Below are 13,525 nucleotides of genomic sequence, written 5' to 3'. Positions count from 1 at the left end.
TAGAAATAGGTACAGAGTTATCTTTTGAGGCCCTTTAAGAGGAAAGAGAAGTTGGGGGAAAAATGCTTCAAGCTATCTGAACACACAGGGTTTGTGCACTGCTCATGCCCCCTCGGGTGGGCACACGGTTCTCTGGTGGTAACACTGTTCCACCTGTACTTTCTTTAAAGCAGAGGTTTTCATGATGTCACCCTTGGACCCACACTCCATCCTCAGTGGAGGCTGAAAGAAGCAGTGTTTAGGCTAGAGCTTTAGGAAGGCCCTGGAGGTGTTGAAATTCTGTGTGGTGATTTGAAACACCAAGTCTGTAGTAAAAAGCAGAAGGGTAGAGATGTGTCTCTTGCAGGTCTCAGCCCACCCCCAGTCTTATAAAATGTGGTTCATTCATGTGGTTCACAGACTGAAGCCCAAACTTGGCCTACCTTTCTTTTCTTGTGATTGCTTTATACAAATTCTCCAAAGTTTGTGCATTTTGCCGCCTCAACACAATCACTGAAGATACTGAATGAATTTAAAGTTATTTGGACTGTTTTGAGCTTGCTTGGAAGCTTCTCTTTGCCTTGGATCAAGTGGGTGAACAGAATAGTAAGTTGAGTTCCCCTTCCAACCGCTGCCAGTAGGTTAGCATATTGAAAGTTCTGGGGCCATCACATACCAGGATAACTTAGATTTCGTCATCACCACTGCTAACCTCCTGCATTATTCATCAGAGTCTGCTTCTGCTGTTTCTTAAGCCCCTTGACATAGGTCGAAGACATTTAGTAGGTCTTCACTGCCATTGAGTCCCTGGAAAGGAATTCAGGCTTTGAATCCCTGTTTGGATCAGCTGCTTTGAATGTATTGCAGTTCTGTTCGTTCTTTGTAAGTGGCTGCTTGGCGAAAGATTGAAATACACGTCTGCATTTGAAAATGAATCCTGACAAGTGTAAACTGGTGGGAATTTTTTGTAGTCTTCCCGGGTTTCTTTTGATTCTGCTGGCCTCCTTTCTTTCTGAGAGCCACCGTGCCGGCGGACACACCGCCAGCTCCAGCCCCGCTGAAATCCCAGGCTGTAAGCAGCCACCTCCGCCAGTCAGCTTCCTAGCGCCCAGCTGGGCTGAGGAGTTAACGAGGCTGGTTCTGCCAACCCGAGCATTTTAAACTTGCGTTTGTAGTTGCCCTTGAAACTAAGGTCACATTGCTTCTGCCTTTTGTAGAGGCGATGGTGGGTAAAAGAAGAGCACATTTTACCTAACCCCATGGCTGTGCGTGTTGCTCTGGACCCTGTAGCTACTGTTGTATCTCCATTTCTTAAAAGTGCTGTTTCAAAAAGATCAGCCTAGAGTCTTGAGGACCCATCTGGTGGACACACCTGGGGCTCCGAGGTGAGGATGGAAGGCCCTGGCTGATAATGAAAAAGAGCTGTGTTTGCACACACCCTGGCGATGCCGAGAAACGGTCTTATCCTATGTGGGTCCAAGTGCATGGCGCTGGGGAGGATTGCACTGACTGGCCGAATCTCTTTCTTTCAGTGGCTGCTGCTGTGCTGCGAGCCCCGCCGCAGTGCCCTGCCTGCTGAGCCCCCCGTGGGCTGAGGCGCTGCAGGCGGTCCATGCTCCAGGAGGAAGTGTGCAGATGGGATTAACGTCCACATGGAGATATGGAAGAGGACTGGGGATTGGCACCGTAACCATGGTCAACTGGGGTCGGTTCATCTGCCTGGTCGTGGTCACCATGGCAACCTTGTCCCGGGCCCGGCCCTCCTTCAATTTAGTTGAGGATACCACGTTAGAGCCGGAAGGTAAGTTATTTAATTTCGCTTTCAGGGTACCAAGTTTGTGTGGGGATTTGTCTGGGGGAAGCGGCACGGAATGGGGAGGTCTGTTTCAGCATGGGCTGCCCTTTCCTGGCTGCCAGGTGGCCAGCAGAAGGTATAGTTTGGAGGTTTGAGTGCTGGGCGAGGGAGGCAGCTGCAGCTCCCTTTTAGCCAGTGCCCAGGAGAGCTGCGGAAGGGACGTGCCTCGGGAAGATGACTGTCCTCTCTAGCCTCCTGCAGGAGCTTTCTCGCTGGAGGGATCTTGCTTTCAGTGTAAAGAATTGCTGTTTTCTGACCAAAGGGGACCACTGAAGGAAACTGCCAACATCTGAAATGCTGACGCTTGATTTTCATTGTTTGTTGGAGTCTCTGAAGTGCTACAGAGAGAGGCCAGACAGGTTGCTTCTCTAAGCCATTGTAGTTCATAATCCTTAAGCAATGTGCCCTAGAGTGGCAGACTCTGTTTTAGAGAGACCAGGAAGTGAATACACCCAGGGGTCTCCCTCCTCTCTGAGAACTTCAGCTCTCACGGGGCAGGCACTGACTGGCATGTCGTCTTTGGGGACCTGATCGTAAAAGTGGAAGGCCACTCGAGGGGACTACACCGGGCTCCTGTATTCAGCTGGGCATATCTGCAACCTTTTTCCCAGGTCAGGGGGAGACAGTGTTCACTAGCCAAGCCTCCACTTGGTGCAGCATTGAATCTGTCATCAGGAGGGAATATTGGTAGCCGAGTTATTTTCGAGTGGTAATCCGAGAGTAAAACGGCAGATCCCGGCACTCATCGCCACTTAATGAACCTGTTTGCTCTGAGCCCACCTGGTGCCTGCTTGCCTTTGGGAGCCCGCCCGGTCCTGCGTGGTGTCTGGGTTTGGCTGAGCCACTGTGGGGATGCATGGGGCATGTGGGGTGGGTGAGCAGCATGCTGACCCAGAGGGGTGGCCTGGGAGGGGCAGAAAGCCCAGCTTCCTTGGTCCCAAAGGGGGACATCCACAAGGAGTATTGTGCTGCCATGCAGAGATGAGAACCAGAGAGAGAGGTGGGGTCCCTAGGGAGACCGAGGCACTGCTCTTCCAAAGCTGTGAGGGAGGCTGGGGCATTCGTGGTTACACAGAGGCACTGCGACTCTGTAATTGCCAGGTGTGGTGACATCGTGGCGGTGCCTACCATGTCTCTGGAAAGGGATCTGGGAGGAGTTGTGTCTGAGGCTGTTACAAGCTCTCGATCCAGACCACTATGGAACCGCCTCTTTGTGACTTGTGCTGTGACATCAGGGCCGATGTAATTTGCAATGGTGACGCATTTTTAAAGGGCTTAATGTGAGGGAAACCGTCCCCAGTTTCTCAAAGTCATGCCTGTGATTCTTTAATTTTGCTAATAATTAAAATGGATGTTTCCCTAATTGCCGGCTCTCCCCTGAGTACATGGCTCTGCACGGTGGGGAAGCTGAGCTGGGATTTCCTACCGTGTGGGCTTCAGGAATGGCCCAGGTTAGGAATAACTGTCATTTTCCATTTTAGATTCCAGGGCAGTGTTATGGTGAGTTTATTTCAACATAAAGTGTAAAATGGTCCTGGTGGAATTCTTTTACCACGTTTAATTATTGAAGGAAGTTTAAAATACAGGCGTATGTGGGGACAGACAGTTGAGGCAGAGGAGGAAGAGCAGGGGAGAGGGGTGCTGTGCCTCCGTGGTTCTTTGTGTAAGAATTTATATCCAACAGTGTGAACATGGTTCTCAGCAGGTCTCCCCACTGAGGACTTGTGTGGATCACTCTGGGGTCGGGGTGCAGCGCTCAAAGTTCCCCAAAGTGTAGGTCACACTCTACCACCGTCCTTGTGAGCGTTTTTCTGAGCTCATAGTTCCCATGAAGGTTTGCATCCAGAGTTGAGAGACCAAAATGAAAGACAGTGGCTTAGAGGGAAAGCCAAGCGCCCCCACGGAGGGGGCTTTGAAAAAGCACAGAGGCCCCTGGGCTGGGTTTTCTTCTCTGTCTTCTGAGGTTGCATACAATGGTCTTCTGGGTCTCTATTAATATTTGATGAACAGTAATCTTCTCAGAGGCCTTCTGACTAGTGACCTCAAAAGATTGTTGGATTTCTGTTTGACGTGGCTGTAAAGAGCAGTGAGCTTGGGGCCTGGCATCTTGCTCTCATACTGAGGATTGAACCCTGGGGCACTTCACCACTGAGCTGCGTCCCTGTCCTTTTTTATTTTTAGTTTGAGACAGAGTCTTACTAAGTATGTGAGTCTCACTGTGTTGCTGAGGCTGGCCTTGAACTTGTGACCATCCTGCCTCAGCCTCCCGACTCACTGGGATTCCAGGTGTGCGCATCGCCAGAGCAGGCCTGGCATCTCATAAGCCACCAGTGCATGTTATCGTCAGCACTGTCCCTGGCAAGTGAGGAAGGGTCTTTCCAGACCCTTGGGTGGGCCAGTTGGGGCAGTGTCAAGGAGCACATAGTTGAGAAGAAAGTTGTTCTTGGACAGAGGTGACAGTGGACCCTGCCTTTGTAGGTCCGTGGGTCTCGTGTCTATGGATCCAGTATTGCCACCTGATTGGAAGTTTAAGACCAGTTTATCTGTTGAGTTTTGCTTTGAAGGTCATTGAATTGTAGGTGAGAAAGGAGCTTTAAGCTCTTGGAAGCCAGCCGGAGCAGCTCCAGATTGGGTTCTGGAGTGCCAGATTGGTGTGTGTGTGTGTGTGTGTGAGTCCCCTTACATCTGTCCCTGTACGTCTGTCTGTCCTCTGTGGTTAATGTAGCTATAGCCTGGGTTAACGGTACCTTCAGCTTTGACCTTCTAAGGCCTTATCTTGGAAGGCTTTTTGGTTTGCTAACTTGGAGACTCAGTTTAGATTATGTCTGTTGAACCAGAGAGGAGTGTTCCTGAGAAGTTCCTGCAGAACCTTGTCTGATGGCCCAGTCACCGCAGCATTGGCCAGTGCCACATCAGATGTCACCTCCTGGTGTGCATTTGTCTTCTGAGCACTCTCTCAGGTGGTAACCATGGCTTGGGTCTACCTAATTAACTTGAGAGAACACTCTGAAGGATTTTGGTTAATATTGCAGATTAAAATTGGTTGTTTCTGTGTGTCACCCGTTGTTACTGGGACAGCTGAGTGAAGTTATAGCAGTTATTGATTCCGAGGGGAGTGATTCTCAGAGCCAAGTGCTACTCTGCTGATTAATATTCTGAATGTTTAGAGTATAGTGAAGCTTGATTACAGAGAGGAGGGAACTCTTACTTTCAAATTCTTCCTGACATTGTCACCTACTCTGGTTAATTAAGTCATTGTTGACATAAAGGGAATCTTTGTTTACACCCGCCCAGTAGGAGCTAAAATAAAAGGGCTTTTCCAACCCTGAACCCTTAATTACTTTCCCACCCTCACAAAGTGCCATGATTCCAAAAACCACCAACCTGGGTAACAAGCAGTTTACATGCTTTTTTTAAAAAAGCCATTTTCCCAGCAGTCTTTTGGGGGGCCGGGGGCCATGCTGACCCCAACCAGAGCAGGTTGTTCCAAAGTTCATAGCAGAGGAATTGAGTGTGGGATCTGCATGGAGACCTCCCCAAGTCAGATTTTTCCAGTGTGCTTTAAGTCCTTTGTTAGAAGTATTGTAAATGCCATAATATCAGCCATACGCATTTAATTGCAAGTTAAAAGAAAAGCAAGGAAAAAAAGAATATATCCGCATACCAAGAGTGAATGACTTAAAATAATCTTCTGTTTTGCATTATCTGCATCTTTGTTCCTCAATATGAGTGTTAATATTTAAGAGTTGACTGTAACTCGAGAGTTAGCTTAGGAACAAGGACTTATTCTTGGTCAATTAAACCAAATGCAGGCTTATGCAGTTAAATACACAATGAAGTACTCATTCTTTATTAGTATATAAAGTATTTCACAATTCATAGACAAAGAGCTGTGTTTAATATTACTTCTAGGGCAAAAATCTGGCAAGTCCAGAAGTGACATTGGTATAACTTTCTATACTGACTCCCTCTGATCTGAGTTTGGGGTGTGTGTTTGTATGTGTTCTGCCTGCTTATTTTAACCAGTTAAAAGACCGAACATGTACTTATGCAAAAAAGCCCCTCACCAGCTCGGGCCCAGTTGAGGGTGAGAATTCCCACAGCCAGCGCCATCCCAGAGGAAGGATCCTAATATCAGTCAGACTTAAGGAGTAATTACTTGGTTAGGAGAGAGCTGGGGCAGGGCTTAAACAGGAAGAGTGTGTTTAATGTTCACTCTCAGTGAAGTGTAGGTGGTGCCCCCACCCCTCGTGGACTGTTACTTAGCCCAGTGACTGTTCCAGGCTGCCTACCCCCTTTCATCAGAGCCCGTCTGACTTTTCCATTCCCCTTTAAGCCAGTTTTAGTCTTTAAAGGAAGACATGGGACATTGATTTGAGGGTGCCAGCTTCCTAGTGAGCTGGGAACTGCAGCGGGCTGGCTTTCCACACCGCTGGTTCGGTTCTCAGCAGAGAAGTGGGTGCTGTGGGTTGTGTGCAGCTGCAGAGAGGTGTCTCCGGTCTTTATTTGATTTTTTTCCCCTGAGGGCTGACGTTAGCCTAAGATCCTGAGGTCTTTTGTCCCTTCCCTGTGTCCCTCATCCCAGTGACAGCTGGAGAATGGCTGCGTCCTGCTGTGTTGCAGGTCGCACACCCTCCTCCTGCGCAGTTTCCTTGAGCTGACTGACAGTGATGGGGTCCCAGGTCCCATGACTGGCCACTGAGCCTGGTGTAGAGCGGAGCCCTGGCTGTGCTCTGAGTAGTGTGCCTCGTGTCTTCTTGGTGGCTTTGTCAAGTTGGAGTGAATCCCAAGAGTTTAGCTTTGACCTCTTGGGGGCCCTGGAACCTGATGATATAAGCCGCGGTGGCTTCTGCTTTGAGCAAAGTGAGGCATTGAATCCTCCATAAACTTCCTGCTCCCTCCTGCTGTACCCAGCGGGACACCAAGTGACCTGGATGGGTTGCACTTTAGCCTTGGTTAGGGAAGGGGTGTTAGGGTCTGTAAACAAGTCAAGATGGCGCCTGGCATGTTGCCGGGGAGGTGTAAGGAAGGGGGCTTAAGGCTGATGCACTTGATGGAGAAGTGTGGTGAACAGGCGGCTGGATGCTTCACCTGGCTGTCCTTCCTGTCTGTCCCCTTCAGAAATGAACAAAGGCCACACCTCCGTGTGGTTTCTCTCCCTGGCTCTGATTGCTTACTATCCCTGGTTAGGGCGTGATAGAAAATCCAAGATGGTAGCTCTGTCAGTGTGGCCACGGGCTTTTTGTGGCCTCTGTTTTTATTATGTCAGGCCTTTACCATTTATATTAAAAAAACTTTTTTTTAGTTATAGGTGGACACAATTTTCTTTATTTCTATTTATTTATTTTTATGCGGTGCTGAGAATCAAACCCAGTGCCTCACACACTACCACTGAGCCCCAGCCCCAGCCCACCATTTATATTTTGTTTCTACAAACACGTATTTAATAACTGGACAAACCATGGTCATTCTTTAGATTGTCAGTAATTTTGATTTTGGAAAACTTGTACCATGATGGAGTTTTAAGATGTTGGATGTGTCATTTATTCCGACTACCATAAGTACTCACACCCCACTGTGGACTTTTGCCACATCCTATGAATAAAAAAATTTTTTGACTGGCCTGAGTAAGGGACCTAAGCTATGGCGTATGCTTTCCTTTAACTCCTTGTCTGATGAACTATAAATTCCAAGTCATTTCTGACCAAAATGCATGCATCTAGAATTTCAGGGTATGGTGAAACATGTTTTATGAGGAGGTTAAAAATAACTCCTAAGAAAAATGCTGATAGAATTAGGAATGAGAACAAGGGACATATTTATTTACATGATTTATGTTGCACCTTCCTAGAAACAGCTCAATTCACAGGTCTATTATGAATAAAGTGAACTCTGTATAAATTACCATGATTATTTTCTAACCTCAAAATGTCTGTGTTACTATATGGGACCTGTTTCGACACTTGACAGTTGACTTATGAAGTTTTTTCCCCACATGTGGCCAATTGTTATATTTTAAAAGTGTTCAGAGGTCAAATTGAGAGTTTAAATTCTTTAGTACCCTTCAAGTTCAGAAGTCAGTTGACAGTGGGATTGCCCTGAAGTCCCATGGCTGCCTTCATCAAACTTCCTTCCTGTCCTGCTAAGCCTCCCGGATTTCCACTAAGACATGCTACATTCTTAGATGGCTGTAGTTGGCACACTATTGAATATATCTTAGGTGATATTAATTTGAAACCATTCACATCTTTCAAAGACTGGGACTTCTCTATACGTTGGATCCAAATCCTGTAATGACATTAAAAAATGAATGAATAAGGTTGCTTTCTGGAGACAAACTTGCAGAGGAACTTGGCCTTGGGAGCTGGGTTCCAATGTCTCCAGTATCTCCTTGTGACCTTGGACAAGTTAGATAACTTGTTAAAGATATTGAGCCTCAAAGATAATATCTATCTTGAAGGGTGACTGTGCAGATTAAAGGCAAATGACGCAAAGCCCCTCTGCAAATCCTGGCCCAGGGTAGGTGCTTAGTAAATGAGGCTTTCTTCCCTACCCCACCCTGCCTCCTTGTCAAAGTGAATTTAAAAACAATATTTCATAGGCTGATAAGATGTTTACCATACAATATACAGATACCATACAATATATAGATCTGATGATAAGTTTTACATTAATGAAACAGAAAACAAGCTCTAACTAAGCCCTGGGTTTGTCCAGCCCTTCTTATTATCTTGGGCTTTTGCAAGTCTCAAGGATTTTGGAGAGATGAAGCCCTTCCAGTTACTTCCCATTTGTAGCCCAAATGGCTCAGGGTTCACATTTTTCTCTCTTGCTGAAAAAAGTCAGTTACAGCTGAACAATGAACAGTGGGGCACAGATGCCGAGAGGCACAACGTGTTTTGGCAAAGGAGTCTCCTGTTTGAGGTTCCCAAGGGTTGACTTAGGCCCTGTGAAGATCGGGAAGGAGGTAGTGGGGTGCGGGGGTGGTGGAGTGGGCTCTGCTGTTCAGGTCAGTGAGGGAGTGCTCTGCAACCTGTGGCCACGTGCCTTCTGCCTGCTGAAAGTCCCCAGGTGCACAGGTGGCTGGGCTTGCTCAAGCAGTCATGGTGGGACCCACAGTGGGGGCGGGGCTGAGCATTCATTTGCATGGTCTCCCCTGGGAGCTGCTTGATAGGACCAACCTGGGGGATGAGGTCCTGTTCCTGTAGCCCCTGCCTGAGATAATGAGGATGAAATAGTGATGGAGACGGTAACGAGCTGCCATTCATTAGGTGGCTTCTGTGTGTAGGAGGCTGCACTAGGTACTTGGACATTATTATCTCTAATCTCCAACCGACAGATCCTAGGTGCTCCTATTCTCATCTTATGGATCAGGTCATAAGTGACTCCTCTTAAGACCTCCCAGGTGGTAAGCAGGCCCAGGCCTCTGAGTGATTTTATTGGCCCAAGACAGATTTCACAGCTGGCTCTTCCTTCCTGAGCAGGAGGATGTTTTGAGGAGCACTTCTTTCTATTTCTATTTCCTCTTCCTTTCTGTGCTGGATCTGCCATGGGACTGTTAAACTTACAAGGACATTGGTGGTTGGTTGTTTCTTTCTCGTGTATTTACACCTATTTTCCTAAAGTAATTTGAGGAAAGATTTCAGACAATGGAACTAATAATACCACTTTGTGATTCTTCTGGAGTGGCTTCTGTTAGGGGGTAGCTTATGCCAATTCTCTCTGGCTTCTGGTCCCAGGGAGACCAGTGGGAGGCTTCCCTGGGCCCCAGTGACCAGGCTAATTTGGGACCATAAGGACATGCAGTTCACCCCAGATCTTCCTTGTCCCAGTGCTTTTGGGGTCTGCCCTGGAGCCTACAATCCATTAGCCTTTTTGGCTGTTGCTTTTTTAATATGTCAAGCTTTTCTTCCCAGTATCATTTTTTTTTTTTTTTGGTATGGAATCGAACCCAGAGGTGCTTAACCACTGAGCCACATCCCCAGCCCTTTTTATTTTTCATTTTGAGACAGGGCCTCGCTAAGTTGCTTAAAGCCTTGCTGAAGTGTTGAAGCTGGTCTTGAACTTGTGATCCTCCTGCTTCAGCCTCTCAAGTTGCTGGGATGACAGATGTGCACCACTGTGCCCTTCCAGCATTTCTGATTAGTGACTCAGTGGAAAATGAAGGCCCACCCGTAGGACCCCTGTACCAGGACCTCCTGCAACCCGTGATTATGGAAATGACAAGTACCAAAGCCTGCCTGGCCCTCCCAGTTTCTTCCCTGCAGAGATTAGGAACAGAGACTAGGAACTCCCTCCACAAAAGAGAAAAATTCCAAGAATGAAGGGGCAGAAGTGGAGACATCTTCCCTTCCTGGGCCAGGAATGGTGTCCCTAGGGGAAAAGAGGCCAGGTAATGAATAGAGTGCTTTTTAAAGCAAGCAAAGTTCAATTTGGTGACTTAAAAAAAAGGTAAACCCTGACTGGTCCCAGAAGACGCGGAGTGAGTGGAGACTGGCTTAGGGACTGCGTGGGTCTCTGCACAGTGGCTGTGGACGCCCAGGGTCGCAGGCATTTAGAAGTGAGGGTTTAGTGGTGGGGGAGGTTGTGGAATTCCTGCCTGGAAGGCAGCTTCCTGCAGGGCAGCTTCCCCTCTGATCCCCGCAACCCTGGGGGTGAGGCAGCTCTTGGAGCTCGGCAGAGACTTTTCTGTGCAGGTCATTAATGTGGCTCCTTTGAGTTCGATCGTTCATTTGTTCTCAGTTTATTTTTTGAGACCCTAGTGTATGAGTTATTTTCTGTGGAGAAAGAACAGCAAGCAGAAAACAGCCTCAAGTCCTGTCAAGTAGGGAGACCAGCTTTTGTGAAATAATGGTGAAAAGGAAGGGCCACTTCCATCCCAAGGTGAAGCTGCTGTGAGGGAGTGCTTGGCCTGCCCAGGGACGTGGGGAACCCTAGGAGGCCGTGTGCTGCCCTGGAATGAGGCTGGTGGGTCTGGGTACCAGGCTGAGGATTTCTGGGGACTTGTGCACCTTCTGAGGCTGGCCTTCACCTCAAGGAGGTGGCCATCCTCCTTGCTTCTCCAGCAAACTTGCTGCTGGACTTCCCGGCAGCCGTCTCGCCCATCAGGTTGCTCCTCCTCCAGCCAGTGGATCATCCAGGGCCCCTCTGCTGTCCCCAGCTGGCTTCTGTTGACAGAGGTGTCCCAGAGGCTGTCTGGTGACGGATGTGCAGCTCAGAGGCCACCCCGCCTCCATTGCAGAAAGGTGCCCATCCTTGGGTGCAGCTTGTGAGGACGCTGGGCCACGCTCTGCAGGTCTGCTCAGCCTGCTCCCTGGTGGTCTGTTCCTGGCACTCTCTCTCTCTCTCTGATGGGCAGTTTCTTGCCAGGCCACCTTGGAGGCAGGGAGACAGGAGCGCCCAGCGTGGCCCGGCAGGTAGTGGTTTCGCACCTTGCGCTCCTGGGATGCCCTGGCTGCCGGAGGCCAGCGTGTCAGGAGGCTTGTCCATCCTTTTCCAGGTCCAGCGCTTCCGGGGTCTTGGAGGGGACTTACTGAGGTGGGGGCTCTTTAGAGCTTTTACCTCTATGCAAAGCTATGGTACAGGGCTGGGGAAAAAGTTGACCAAGTGGGGCCATCTTAATTTGGAATTTCCTGAATTAATGTGGATTTCAGTCCTCTAGGACAGTGTCCCCAGGAGGAGGGGGGGTTTTGCTTTTTTCTGCAAAACACATAAGAAAAGTGATTCTTGTGCTTCTGACTTGCCTTCCCAGGGCCCTGGGGTGCAAACTCATGGGAGTCAGAGTGAGTTTGGGAAACCCTCTGTGAGGTCATTCCCATCTAGCTGCTTGCCCAGGGTTCCTTGGGCTACCTCTCTGCCTCCAGCCACCACGTAGGCCTGGCCCTTACTAGCAGAGCCCCAGGAGTGGGATCAAACCCATTCATATGAGGAGGGCCATCTGTTTCCCTGTCTCCAGCTGCTGCCCCTTCCTTTGCAGATGGCTGGGATGCTGCTGGGAGGGACCAGTCCTGGGACACATCTGCAGCCTCTGAACTGGTATTGGAACTGGGGTCCTGCTGAGAGAAGAAAGGCCGAGCCCTTTAAATAAACTTGCTGAACAATACCCCCAAAAGGTCCCCGCCAAAGGAGCAGGAGGCTGCCCTGCCCTCTTGGAATAACTCTTAACTCTGACCCCCCTTTCTTCTGTAGCTGTGCCATTAGAAGTATTCTTTTATTTCTAAAGTACTCGTCAAGAGAGGGCCTGCTCTGTGGCTAGGGAAAATGTCACCTAGGATTTGGACATTGATCTGCCCTTTAGGGGACTTTGAGAACGAATGTTTCCACTTGATGAGTATGCACCACTTATTGATTATTTCAGTGTCAGGGAGGGGCAGGCTTGTCCCTGCTGTAGCTTCTGGGAGCCACAGGTAACAGTGGACACTTGGTTCTGGAATGCAGTTGCACGGCTGGCCTGAGGCACTCTCTGGAATGCAGGCCAGTGACCCAACATGCTGGCCCTGGGCTCCTGGGCCTCCTGCCCATGGTTTGATTCACTGGCTTATTCCCAGGATGCTGTGGGGGTTGTGATGAGTTATTCAGCCCCGAGCCTGCTGGGATCTTGGTCTCTAGGGAATTCCGTGGGGTATTACTGTGCCACCCGAAGAAACATCAGGTCGGTCGGGCGGAGGTGGAGTAGGTGGCGTTTTAATAAGCCGTCGGCCGCTTCTCTTGCTAAATCAGTCGAGCAGGTGTTAGGCCTGGGCGTTGATGATGATGAATCTCACAAGATCTTCCCAAGTTTAGTTCCATTTGGGTATGTTCCAGGAGTCCCTGCTTAGGTAACTTACATGTACATGATGTGACAGATTTGTTCATTTGAAAGAAAACTCTGTTTTGAAGTCAGAGGAATTCTAATGGAGGTTCTCACGGGGCTGGAGAAAGCTGTCTGCTGACCCGTTAGTATCAAATTGTGACCCATGAGGAGGAGCCCAGGACGGCCCCCCTGGCCAGGGTGGGGCCAGCTGCAAGTTGGGGTGCCTTCTCTCAGGTGTGCCTCTATTTCTGGGGCTACAGGGGCCTTCTGAGGCAGCCTGGGGTTTGTCCTAAGGCTGGCCTTGGCCAGCAGCAGGAGACTTGGAGGTGCCTCTGTCCTGGAAACCAGGATTAAGGGTCACGAAGGGAAGGGGCTGCCCCTGCGGATGTGGCTCATTACTAGAAGAAGCAGGTCTGGAACTCTTGTCCTGGGACAGTGTGGCCCTTGTAGCAGCAGGTTGGCCTCATCTGGGAACCTGGGGCAACTAGAGTCTCAGTCCCCAGCCCAGACCGGCTCCCCTGGGGCCTTTCTCAGGGGGCCTAGGAAGGTGAACTTCATACACAGTAAAGTCTGAGACACGCTGGGTTGATTTGCCCCTCAGGAAGCTCTACGTGTAGCCAACAGCTGGATGGAGTGACCTGGGAGGCAGATGGCGTTTGGCTGTTGTACAGGCTACACAGAGAAACAAAGGCTGTGGTGTCCTGGAGATGGGAGCAGCAGTGTCTGCCTTGGAAGCAGGAAGTTTCCTAGGGAGATACTTGAGCTGGGCTTTGTAGACTGAATAGGAGCCTGCTGGGCAGAGGAGCCGGGCCGGGGCGTGCAGGTGCAGGAACAGCGCCCTGAGAGCAGGCAGTCTGTGCTGTGAGGAAGAGTGGTCTGCAGCAGGTGGGCCCCAGTGT

The 13,525-nt window shown here is 49.4% G+C and overlaps 1 protein-coding gene across 13 annotated transcripts in view; it reads left to right on the top strand.

Moving 5' to 3' along the window:
- The first annotated feature begins 1,187 nt into the window (after positions 1 to 1,187).
- Positions 1,188 to 13,525, top strand: part of Fgfr2 (fibroblast growth factor receptor 2) — a 95,702-nt gene continuing 83,364 nt past the window's right edge. For 2 of the 13 annotated variants that reach the window (XM_048791315.1, XM_015498329.2), the window contains exons 1-2: positions 1,194 to 1,364; positions 1,512 to 1,780. In XM_048791315.1, coding sequence (XP_048647272.1) covers positions 1,615 to 1,780 — 166 coding nt within the window. In that variant the 5' untranslated portion in view covers positions 1,194 to 1,364; positions 1,512 to 1,614. Of the gene's footprint in view, positions 1,365 to 1,511; positions 1,781 to 13,525 lie in introns of those variants that run through there. The other 11 variants (XM_015498334.2, XM_015498327.2, XM_015498331.2 and 8 more) reach the window with 10 other exon arrangements.

This window comes from Marmota marmota, unplaced genomic scaffold (genome assembly GCF_001458135.2).
Source record: "Marmota marmota marmota unplaced genomic scaffold, marMar, whole genome shotgun sequence".
Lineage (NCBI taxonomy): Eukaryota > Metazoa > Chordata > Mammalia > Rodentia > Sciuridae > Marmota > Marmota marmota.
Note: the sequence above shows the minus strand (reverse complement) of the source record. Positions and strands in the feature narration are given on the sequence as shown.